Raw genomic sequence first — 11,920 nt, forward strand, 5'->3', positions numbered from 1 at the left:
TATAGCTTCTTATGTCAGTGTTGCGCATCCCAACACAGATGCGATGCATTTGAAATGATTCTTAATGAATCGGCTATAATGAAAATGCCCCTTAGTTTACAATATTTCCATACATCCGTTTACTCACACATTTCACCGTACAGGGTGAAAACATGATGGCAAGGATGGGACATGGGAAGGGAGGGTATTGAACCAATAGCAGAAGAGTGGGAGGGAATGCGTCATCCCAGACTGGATGCCTATTGGCCGCACGTACGTTGACGTACGTGTGACGTTATTTTGAAATTTCAGCGGTGAAGCGTTTGTTGTTGTGAGTGACCGAGCGCTGCGCTGCAGCCTTATCAACACAGCTAGAAATTCAAAATTAGTTACGTACACTGGTCGAGAAATGTCTTTTTCGAGAGCACCCTTGAAGAGGTTCAATGAGCACGTAGGTAAGTAAAGTCGAAACCTGCTAGCTATTAGCTTGTTTGTAAATTGTCCACCTTGTTCGACGATAAGTAGCTTATGCTAGCTGTCATACGTTACGAAGACAGCACATACACTTTGTCTGCGTGGCAACGTGTTCGTTTCATTTAAGATAATGTAAACAAGTAAAAACAAATCAATCTACGCAGGCTAGGTTCTTAAAGTAACAAAGAAGTAGCATCAATATTTGCTTGACGCTAACGTTGTGCTCTTGGCCGAAGGTTGCGCCCCTCCACCCGGGTCCTATGAGATTAAACCTGGGGACCTGAAAGGAGCTGCGTCCTTCGACAAATCTGATCGATTTAGACCTCCTAAGGCAGGTGGGTAAATATATAAGCACAATACAACAAGGAAGGAAAACGAAGAAATAACGTTATCTAAAACATAATGTTTTGTGCCACTTATTGTCATTGCCTGTGTCTCCAGCCGCTGGGGCTCCTATGCCTCCACCATCGCCTTCTAGAAATGTCCTGGTGTCCCCGGTCCGTAGGACTTTGTCAGTTGATGGTCTTGTAAGTTTTCTGCTACTCAAATATGTTATAACGCCCCTCAATGGCTCTTCAATGAACAGATCTACTAGTTCTACAACTACTGCTGTCGAGAAACTATCCTTTTTTATTTCTTTCACAACTTAGGTTGAAGGGTCAAGTGTAAAGAAAGAGAAGAATGGCATGACCATGGAAAGGAAACAGCAGAAACTCTTGGAGAAGGAGGTACACTTCATCCTGTGTCATTAGTTAATCACAAAATGTTACTGATATGTCTTTTCCGATGACAATTGGTTACTGTTACTCTTAAAAACTCGTAAACCAACAAGCTTTTACATTGTCATTGTTTTTGTTATGTGGAAGTCAAACACTTAGCTTCGCATCCAAATAGATAAGGTCCCTGGTTCAGCAGCGAGGGGAGCAGGACCGTCAGTTGCTGACCTTGGAAGAGGAGCTGAAGAAGGTGGAGGCCAAGCTGCTGGCTGCAGTCAGGGAGAAGACAGCCTTCGCTGCCAGTGTTACCACACTTGAAAGACAGCAGACTGAGCTCAAGAAAATCAATGAGTTCCTTAAAAACAAGGTATGTTTGGTTTTGATGCTTAAGTGTAGTATTTAGTGTAGTGAAATTCCTGTCTTGTCTTAGGTGCTAAACTAATTTTATGCCTCTGCACTAGTGACAGCCAGGACCAGAGGCATTATATTTTCTAGTTGGGCAACACAATTTAACACAAATGTCTAATATGATAAAGTGATGATGTGATGATATTTTATAACCAAATCATCAAACTTCTCTGTGACGTCATAATGTTTTGCCCTTATTCAGTGCTGTAACTCAGGAAGGGGAGATTGTGACAATATTTCCTGCAACTGAGCACATGTTTGTTTAGGTTTCTGCTGACACTACAAAAAAGAGAATCAATTCACTAACAATGGAGCTGATGGAGGCCAGGAACACTTTGGATGTTAAAAACAAGGTATGACTTGTGTACACATACTCCCTTCATTACTCTAAAATCATTCATTCATGGTTTATTCACACCTACATATGGAGTAACAGTGTTAGTGCATTAGTTTGTATTGATGTAGTGTGTGTGTTTGTCTGTATTTTTATACGTGTGTGTCCAGGAGTTAAGTGTCCTGCAGATTAACACTGAAGGCCATCTAAAGGTGCTAGAAACTGACCTCCAGGCTGCCAGAGCTACTGTTACAGCTCTAAAGGACAGGAACAAAGACTTGGGTAAGATTTATGAACATATAGGGCTACCAGGGAGAAATATGTTTGCTGGCATGTGTAGATTAACTAATCAGGGCTTTTATCATTTATAGAGGACCTCCATCAAGTGACAAAAACCCAGAACAAAGAGCTGGAGAATGAGAATGCTAAGTTACATGGTGAGATCTTTGACAAGCTTTTTCCTTCACACCCCTTTGTTCATGTTGTCCCGTAACTGTAAGAAAAATGCATATTTTCAACATCTATGACCGAGTTACCAAACTTCTCATCCTGTTTCCTGCACATAAACATGTATGTATGTCCCAAGTGCTGCACTTGATGTACAAATAACATAAGGGGTACAGGTAATACAATCCCTGCTTGTATTTTTGGGTTTGCTTGCTTACTACTACCCACAATTCTATGTTGTTTTCCAGCCATGATACGAGAGCTGAAGGAGGAGATCAGAGTCTTGCAGGGATACCTGGACACAGCCAATGACCAGATCCAGGTTACAAAAACAAGTCTTTAAGAGCAAATCATCCAAAAGTGGACATCTGATCTCCATCTTTCTTTCATATTTTGTGAAAGATATGCTTGATCTATTTGTGTGTTTATAGGATCTCCGCTTGAAGCTCCAAGAAAAGACACAGGAGAACACTGTTGCAGGTTTGCAACTGGAGAAAATAAAGTAAGCACAAGCCTATAGGCTCCTTAAATGACAACTTAAATGTCAACTGTACACTATGAAGCTCATTTGTCACTTTTCCACAGGCAATTTGAAACTGAACTAGAGCAGCGCACAACTGAGCTGGAAACCACTCAAGATATGTTGAGACATAAAGAGGAGGAGGCACAGAAATTCCAGCAAGAGCTGCAGGCGTCAAAGGATGCTTTATGGGAAGTGGAGAAGAGGTTGGAGAACCAAGAGCTGGAGCTTAAATCTGCAAAGAGGTCAGTCAGTGACATGGAGGAGCAAATGAAGTTGGCCAACCAAGAAGTTCACAACTCTCATGCAACAGTTCGGCAGCAGGAGGCAGAACTTGCTAGGCTAAGGGATGTGCTGAGACGGACGGAGAAGGAGCTGGATGAGAGAGTGGCGCATCTTGAACAGCGTTGTCTTTTCTCAGAGGAGGAGAGAAGTATGTTCACCAAGATCCTGTTACTACGTTAAATAACAAAAATGAATTGACAGTTATGTGATGCATGTATTGCGTGTATTTTATTGTTTGGTTTTAGGCAAGACTCAGGAGGAGGGGCTGAGGAGAGTGCAGGAGTTAAAGACAGAGCTCAACTCACTAAAGGAGGTTAAAAGAGATGAGAAAAAGAAACATATTCAGCTCCAGCAAGAACATGCTGCTCTTACTGAGGAACTGATGAAAGAAAAGGTCACACAAACGTTTTCTCCTGCATTTGTTTAGAGTAGATTAGGGCAATGACACTTAATGCCATAACTTAATTTTTCCTTTATTCTACAGGCACTTGTAGACTCCCTGTCTGTGCTGGTGGAGCAGGAGAGGGAGGACTCAGAGGAGCGGTTGAGACAGTTAAAGGAGGAGATGGAGGAGGTGCTGGGAGAGCTTGCTGTCCTGGAGGAACAGGAGCAGAGGAGGCAGGAGGAGGCAGAGAAGAGTCAGGAGGCCGTCCAGAGGCTGCAGGAGGAAAACAGTGAGCTGGAGAGACAACTGAGTGATACCAGGGCACTGCTGGAGAGGTGAGCATCCAAAGGCCAAATATACTGAAAAGAAGTGTTACAGAAAAGATGCAGTTAAGGTGAAACTTGCATGTCCAAACATTTTCAGCACAAGAGTCAAGAGTTTGAGATTGAAAGAACTTACATTAAAGTTTTACTGTTCACTACACTTGCGGAAGAACACCTTTTTTTTTTTTTGATTTTTTTCACTGCCTGTATTACTATTTAGAGTCCAAGGCAGCTGGGAACATGTCCCAGCATACACCAAGTTTAAAATTGAGAAAACTAATTGACAGGTTGCCAGTCCATCACTGGTTTGACAAAGACAGTGTGGGTCACTGTCTATTTCTGTTCATGAGCAATTCCAAGTTTGCAAGTCACTTCACTACCTTGCTTATGGAATAAGAGGGGAACTAGGGTACTTGGAGGTGAACATGTTATTTGCTTTTATTAGACAACTGACTAGAGACAGACTGAAAATATTGGTGAGAAAAAATAGTTTTGAGAACATGATCTTTGTAGCACCACATTGGTTCATTGCATCATTTATAATGGTATGTTGTGACACATTTTACCTTGATCAAAAAAATGCAGCTCCTGCAATTTGGGGATTGCACTTTGCCATATTGTGACTTCAATATTCAGATTAGTTGTTCAGGCTTTGTTGTTCAACTTAAAACGTCACAAATCAGTGAACAACTGCATCCTAGCCAGGGTCATCACTTTTTATTGTCCCCTGGAAACACTTCCATTGTGTTGTGAATATTTGCACATTTGTTGTCAAACTGATGAAGATGTTTTCTGAATTTGTTTGTGTTTTGTCTATTTCAATGTGTTTTCTTAAGTTGCAGTGCTTTGAGCTCTCAGGGCCACCAAACACAACATATAATAAATGAAGCATTGTGGTGCTACAGAGATGCTGCGGCCTACAAATCATATTCTCCAGACGTAAAGAAAGTTTGTTTGGTACAAGACCCAACAAAAATAACATCATCATTGTTTTATTTTTTCAGTGAAAATTAAATGCAAAATTATAACATCATTTCTCAGCTGACATGATGATGCCTTCAAATGTCTTGTTTGGTCCAAATCAGCAGTTCAAAACCCCGTTTAGTATTTTATATTTGTAAAATGATTTAAATGATTTATTGATTACCAAATTGGCTCCAGATTCATTTTCTCTCAAGCACCTACTAGAAAAGAACAAAATAGAAAGCTGTAAAACAGCAATCTTATAATGATGCTTGTATCATTTCAATGACACTGAACTATGCATTTTAGGGCAGTAAAGTCAAGATACCTACTTTTAACACCTTGTCATTTTCAGTAAGAGCAATGATGTGGCAGCTTTGAAGGAGGAGCATTTAGCAGCCATGAGAGAACTCCAAGAGGCACACACAAACTCACTGAGCAATATGGGAGACATTGTCACAGAGCTGGAAAGGTGAGCACTCAGGTGTCAGCATTTTTGGAACATCAGTGTGATTCACGTTGGCATTTAGCTTAAGTTTCTGTCAATATGTAAGCTTCACAGACTGTTTGTCTTGCTTTTCAGTGCCAAAGAGGCTCTGAAGGGAGCAGAGGAGAGACAGAAAGAACTGGAAGAGGAGTTGGAGAGAGTGACCCAGCAGATGAAGCAGGAGATGGACAAAGTGATTAAACAGAAAGAAGAGGAAATTAAGAGAGTGCAGGAGGGGTTAGAGGAGCATCAGGAGAGACAGTTTGCTGAAGCAAAAGCCAGGGAAGAAAATGCAAGGTACGCTTAAAATTCACTTTCAGGCTGTCTTTAAATAAATGTCACTTTTCCATCTTTTTATGTTCCTTTTTTTCTTTGACTTGACAGACTTTTGCTGGAAGTGCAAACTCACCTTGCACAGAAAGATGAGAAGATGAAGGCTATGGAGGCTAACTATGCAAGCCTGATCAGTCAGCTACAGCAGGAGCTACAGTTGCAGACAAGGGAGAAAGAAGATGCTCTGGGGGAACTGGAGGAGCAGAGAGGTCAGAGTGTTACTAAGCTCCAAAATGAGAAGGAAATGGCACAGAAACTACTAGAGGAGGTCAGCCTGGAAAAAGAGGAAATAATGGAACAGCTCCAACAAGAATCAGAGGAGATGCTTAAAATTCAGACAGCCCTTCAAGAGGAAAGGGCAGCATTGGAGGTTGAAAGGAAAGACAACCAGCAGGTCAGGTCAGAAGTGCTCAGACTAAAGGCCGAGCTTGAGAGAGTAGACGAAGAGAAGAAGAGTCTTCTGGCACAAGTAGAACTCAAAGACCAGTCCAAGGTCGATCTTGAAAATGAACTCAACATGGCAGAGCAGGAGAGAAATCAGCTTCAGTCTCGCCTAGATGATGTTGAACAAGAGTGTGCAGGCTTCCAGACCCAGTTAGAACTTGTAGAGGCCCTGCAGTGCGAGCTGGAAGAGCAACGACAAGACAGACAGGTCCTGCAGGGGCAGGTAGACATACTGACTCAGGAGAAGGTTACACTGCAGTGGGAGATAGAGGAGCAGCGACAAGAGTTCCAGAGACAAATAACTGAAGTGCAAGAGAAGAGGTGAGCAAGATTTTTGCGTGTGTGATTAGGAATTTGTTTTTTTGTTTTTTTTCTATTATTATTTTTTTATTTTATTTTTTTTACAATTTGCAAATTAACTCATCAATCCTTTTTTCTAAGCTCCCCAAGTTCAGAGACAGAACATTGGAGGAAACAATATGAAGAGCTGTTTGCTAAAGTCAGGCCCTTCCAGGTCAGTCATGTCCAATTTCCAATTTATTTTAAAATGTGAAATCTGAGGGTAGCCAAGAACACCTTTAATTAAAGCTGCACTAATAATTTTATGTATAAATAATGGAGAAAATGTGTCAAGGTAAACGTGTCACTCTAAATGATGAAACCCTAGATAATTATCACTCATCTCTTTGGTGTAATTTGGTAGAATTTGGTGTCTTTCAGCTCATGGTTTTGGTGACACAATTTTACTGTTTTGATTCTGCCTCAACACTCTCCAGTCAACACAGCTGGTCTCAGAAAAAAAACAGTCCAATAAAGCCACTGTACATTATATGTTCAGCACCAAACAGCAGTCAGACAAACGTAGCAACTATTTGGTGAACATAGTGAAGAGCTGCATTTTTCCCTCAGCAGTCGGAGAGTTGTATTTGTAGCCATTTGCCAGGTGACCAGAACTACAATTCCATATAAATGCTGTTGCTCCATATCTGCTTGATGTAGGTAATTGGTTCCAAACATGTTTTGCCGTATATAGATGATAATACTGTATCAGTGTTGTGTTTACAGCTTTTTGCGCTGCCCCCAAGTGGCCAAGACAATGATTTCACGTCAGTTTAAGTGAAATGAATCGATGAGTTAAAACCCTCTCGATGTTTGTGTTGGTGTGTGCCCACAGGAACAGCTCAATGCATTTGCAGCAGAGCGAAATGCACTGCTCAATGAGAATGGGGCAAACCAGGAGGAGTTAAACAAGTTGGCTGATGCTTATGCTCGCCTGCTGGGCCACCAGAACCAGAAGCAGAAGATCAAACACGTGATGAAGCTGAAAGACGAGAACATCTCCCTGAAGCAGGTAAAACATGACAGTAACTGTTTTTCAACAGACACACGTGTGTTGTCATAGGTCATTTTTGGATACAATGCATTCATTCATTACCTGGAGACTTACCCTGACTGCTACTTGTGTATTTCTAACTCCTTCCTTAACCATAGCCTAACCCTAATCTTAACCACTGACCCAAAAATCTGATTTGTCTCGATTGGGAACACAGCCTTTGTCCCCAGGTGGACAAGCCCTTCCCAATTATCTGGTCTTTAGTGTGTCTCCAAAAGTAGCCTATGACAAACACACTCACACTCACACACACACACTCACACTCACACTCACACTCTTTGTCTCAAGCTCAGGTGCTTGTACTTCATCCCCCCTTTTCCTGGCTGTGTGTACGTGTGTGCATGTAGGAGGTTACTAAGCTTCGCTCCCAGGTGAGCCGGCAGAAGAGTGATCTGGAGCAGCTGAGGTCAAAGCTCCCTGGTGCTCCTCGCCGAAGGTTTGATCCCAGCAAAGCTTTCCAACATGACAAAGAAAACAGGCAAACTGAAGAAACTGAACCTCTTAAAGAAGGTAAGCAGTACATTGACCACACACTGCAACACACCGAAACCTTTAGAGTTAGAAAAGGCTGTGATAAGATATAAATCCTAAGTTTTTGTTGATTTTCACCTTATTTGTGTGGAGGCCTAATTTCTTTGTTTGTTTTGTCAGGGAATCGTTATGCGTAATGGAGCCCTTCTACCAAACAAGAACTGACAACTAATTGGCTGACAAATTTAATATTCTAAGTTTTGGTCTTTTGAATACTTAGCAATCTTTTGGCAAGTGTTAACTGTCTTCCCACATGCTGCAGCTTTACAGCCTGCTCTGTCTAATTGTTACATGAAGAGCCTGAAGATTTATCTGTTTTGATTTTTAAAAGAAGTGTGTCTGTGTGTGTATGTGTGTATGTACATGAGCAATGTGAAAATAATGAGGAGATAGATGAAATCTTAAGTGCTCACAATTCAGAGTACAAACGCATAGTTGGCATAAAAATATAAAATACATTTTTACTGTTCATTGTATTTTCTAATTTTTACTTTGTAACTTTTATAGAAATCTTAGTGCAGCAGAACCAATAACTATTTCATGTGGGATAGCTCTTTATAAACCTTTCTTCTTTGTAAATAAAGACAGATTTTAATACTCTTCTTAAACAAAAGTGTTACTGAAATTTATTGACTTCCCAAATGTAAAAATGATGTGTACGAAGCCTTTGTTGCTTGGGTCTTCTTGGCTATGTCTGTCCTCAGCCAGTAGAGTGCACTGTAGGACTGCAGCCACAGGTTGGAGCACAGCAAAAGGCTTTGACAACCCATGTTTCCTCCACACTATATACCAACTACAAAGAACACAAATTCACATTTTTGCAGAGAGCAGCCTTGGGTTATGGGTCATGAAGCTTTATTTCCTTCAGTTGATAAGACATAGCCAGCAAGTATCAGGCAAGAAATTGACTTCGGGACCTTTTTACAAGCTATGAGTGGTGCTAGTTGTGGAGTGGCAGGTCAGTTGCAGTAGCCCTCCAGGTGGTAAATGCTGCATGGCTTATGGCAGCACTGCTCCACGATGCCTCTCTTCACCTTGGGCTCATCATGGCCAGACAGAGCCCTCCACAGCTGCTGCTCCTGTCTTGCCTTTTTAGACAGGAACCCTTTGAAGCAGAGAAAGTTTCCATATCTGTGTGTTAAATCCTGCTTTTGCGCAAACCCACAGTTCCTCAAACTACCATTTAGACTGTTCACACTTTAATGGAGACTTAATGACTACGTAATCTGATCTCCCCAATCCATTTAGTCCTGTTAGTATCCACTTCGAGAGCAGATATGACGGAGCTCCAACAGAGGCATATCGTAGCTTAGACCTCTAAAGTTAACTTCAAAACATCAAATGAATATTTGTGGTGGAAGATCCAAAAAATGCATTTTGGGAATAATTTAATGAGGAATTTGGGGATTTCACAAGATTTGTGTTTATTGGATTTGTCACATCATAGTTGAAAAGCACCAATAAGAGACCAAGAGCCGTATTACAGCACTGAATTCAAAAGAGGCCAGAGAGAGGCCTCGCACACTAATGATGGTTCGGACAAATACATAGATTTAGTTCAGTGAAGTTTCCAGTATGTTGCCCCTACACATTTTTCCTTCAGCCAGCATCCAAATTGGCATTCTCATTAGACTGAGTCTGAACTTTGAACATGGTGGGCAGAGACTTGCAGAGACACAAAGCCAGCCTTGGGTCTTGGGGCAATATCATGCTGTTCCTTTCTGAACTCTGACCATCAAGGGGACAATTAGAACTTATTCTACATGAGTCAAACCAAAAAAAAAATTCACAACAGTTCCCAGAGTTTATGCAGCCTTACCGAGCAGATGTTCCAGATCCCGCTTGTGGGGTCGGTTTGGACTGTAAAAAAAGCCCCGTTCTCCACATACGAAGTAGAGGGCATCCACCAAGTGGGAGCCACAGAGATGCTGGGCTGGAGCCGAGGACACCCCGTGGGAGTAGAGCACCAGCAGTAGCATCATGGACACCGCCCATGGAACCTTGGCCATAGGAGGGAGACCTCTTGGGCAGAGAAAAAAAGAAAAGTTCACACACAAAACAGTACACATCTGATCAAATTTTTATCATGTTAGGTTTCAAAGACAACGACTTAGACTGACTAGATCTTTCGATTCTTAATACCTCGGAGCCCAGTGGTTGAAAGCTAAAGGATTAAATGATGTTCAGATTTCATCAGCCCTTTCTTGATGACACCCAAGCATTACAGGGCCATTTTGTTTTAACATGTCTATCTATATATGGTTTGTGGTGTTCCTGTGAAATTCCACCAGATAGCTTCAGGCTTTGAGAGTTTAATAGCACAGAGACAACATAGAAGGCATGCAGCAATACACAAACTCAAAATAAGGGCTTTGAAGTGAGCAGAAAGCTGAATAATTCATTCTTTCATTGGAAATAAAAGAGCAGGATGAAAAGCTGCAGTGGAACAAGGTGTGCAGAAAAGTCACTGGGTGATATCTGACTCAAAGTCTTACAAATTTGCCCAGGCAAAATCATAGATTAAGAAAACCAAGGTGGTCATCAATCAATTCCAAAACTGTATGTTATCTCTTTGTGGTTCGTTACTGCAAAAAGCAGTTAAGAGATCAGCCATCCAAGGTTATGTTTGTTATTGCGACACGGCTCATATTGAAGTAAACTAAAAATTGATTTTATTTTGATTTACTTTTATTTACTTTTATCCTCAGGTGACCCTTATTTTATCTTAGCGCCATCTGTTACAAACTAGAAAGACTGCCTATGTCTCAAAATCACCAGTGTGGATACTGTCGGTCAGTCAACCAAGGTCAGTCCCCACCTAGCTGTCCAGCTTACCAGCTATAGTACTCAAGTGCAAATGATCTGTCCAAGATTACAGAATTGCTATTAGTGTTATTAGTGAAATCCCATTTGTGATGGATATTCTCCTGGGTTTGAAGTTCAGCTCCTGTTTCAAGGTGAAAAACATATTTAGCAGTCATTTAGATGCTATATTGACCTTTTGTGGACATCTTATAGTGTGCTGCAGATTATTGGATTGAAAATGAATCATTTTAACAGTGTCTTTAACAATGCACCTGTGCCAGGCATTACAACATTGGCAGAGCGCTCTATCTGGCCCGCCACTCCTCTATCCCTCTTGGCTGTATGCCAGGCTCCTTGGCGCAGTAGATTGGTTGAATTATAGATCCCTGCTTGTGCTACTCTTTACTTTCATCCTGGTTATTATACACATAAATTTTAAAAGTTGAAATCTTGAGGGAATGGAGAAACTTGCTTACCTGTGTTAGAGGCCTCGGTGCAGCAGAGCAGCTTGTAGTTACGGATGAAAAGGGCCTAGGCCTATAGGACTATACAGGTACAGAGAACATCTCCACTTGGCTACCTTTCCCCTTTATAACTCCCCACCTCCACCTGGTCTTTGTCAGCCTCAGCGGAAAACGCTAAGGTCCTCTCATTAACACCCTGACCTGTAAGCATGTTGATCTGCTCTTGAGTGGCACTAAGTCATTTAACTGAGTGTGGACCAAAGGCAAAGTTGGGATAAACTTGAGAAGGCAGTCATCCAGAGTGATACCCATTTCAACCCCTGCTGTGTAGTGGCCTGACTGGCACCGTTAACAGGCTGACAGACAAAATACCATATGCCACACTCTGATCGCACCGTGTAGATTAGAGGGCTTTGAGGCTTACTAGTGACCACTAGTGGTGTTTCTAAGATGGAGCTGTGTGCACACGTAATGACTGATGAGAATTAATCAGTCTACCTTTGTCTTACAGCAGCTGCTCTTTTGTAATTTTACTGTGCCTGTCTGAGGGTGGGAGAGAGGTGACACTATAATTTTATATTAAATGGTGACTCAGTTGTCTGGCTCTTTGGATGCAGTACAGCTCTGTA

General features: G+C 41.6%; 2 protein-coding genes across 2 annotated transcripts; one reads left to right on the forward strand and one right to left on the reverse strand.

Annotated features, from left to right (window-relative positions):
- Positions 1-290: 290 nt before the first annotated feature.
- Positions 291-8,635, forward strand: hmmr (hyaluronan-mediated motility receptor (RHAMM)). Its single transcript, XM_071458086.1, has 20 exons — positions 291-434; positions 690-788; positions 895-980; positions 1,104-1,181; positions 1,348-1,536; positions 1,844-1,930; positions 2,082-2,193; positions 2,283-2,348; positions 2,607-2,680; positions 2,790-2,860; positions 2,944-3,311; positions 3,409-3,557; positions 3,648-3,883; positions 5,190-5,306; positions 5,418-5,618; positions 5,706-6,419; positions 6,540-6,612; positions 7,273-7,449; positions 7,839-8,001; positions 8,143-8,635. Exons 1-20 carry the CDS (start codon positions 389-391, stop codon positions 8,157-8,159), a joined length of 3,123 nt encoding a protein of 1,040 aa, XP_071314187.1. The 5' UTR covers positions 291-388; the 3' UTR covers positions 8,160-8,635.
- A 213-nt stretch (positions 8,636-8,848) lies between these two features.
- On the reverse strand, positions 8,849-11,413 carry insb (preproinsulin b). The gene is made up of 3 exons (XM_071458087.1): positions 11,304-11,413; positions 9,842-10,044; positions 8,849-9,127 (listed from the first exon to the last, which is right to left on the reverse strand). The coding sequence occupies exons 2-3, from the start codon at positions 10,029-10,031 to the stop codon at positions 8,982-8,984; spliced, it is 336 nt and encodes a 111-aa protein (XP_071314188.1). The 5' UTR covers positions 10,032-10,044; positions 11,304-11,413; the 3' UTR covers positions 8,849-8,981.
- Positions 11,414-11,920: the final 507 nt, after the last annotated feature.

The sequence above is a fragment of the Trachinotus anak genome, unplaced genomic scaffold, assembly GCF_046630095.1.
Source record: "Trachinotus anak isolate AG129_WGS33_773 ecotype Australia unplaced genomic scaffold, CSIRO_AGI_Tana_v1 ptg000021l, whole genome shotgun sequence".
Classification (NCBI taxonomy): domain Eukaryota; kingdom Metazoa; phylum Chordata; class Actinopteri; order Carangiformes; family Carangidae; genus Trachinotus; species Trachinotus anak.

What these genes read in the sequence shown, in the direction of transcription:
- hmmr (XM_071458086.1), top strand. Translation starts at nt 389, where the DNA reads ATGTCTTTTTCGAGAGCACCCTTGAAGAGGTTCAATGAGCACGTAG. An exon ending in AGGAACTGATGAAAGAAAAG is followed by an intron (nt 3,558 to 3,647) that starts GTCACACAAACG and finishes TTTATTCTACAG; the next exon opens with GCACTTGTAGACTCCCTGTC. An exon ending in AGAACATCTCCCTGAAGCAG is followed by an intron (nt 7,450 to 7,838) that starts GTAAAACATGAC and finishes GTGTGCATGTAG; the next exon opens with GAGGTTACTAAGCTTCGCTC.
- insb (XM_071458087.1), bottom strand. Translation starts at nt 10,031, where the DNA reads ATGGCCAAGGTTCCATGGGCGGTGTCCATGATGCTACTGCTGGTGCTC. An exon ending in GGATCTGGAACATCTGCTCG is followed by an intron (nt 9,128 to 9,841) that starts GTAAGGCTGCAT and finishes TCTGCTTCAAAG; the next exon opens with GGTTCCTGTCTAAAAAGGCA.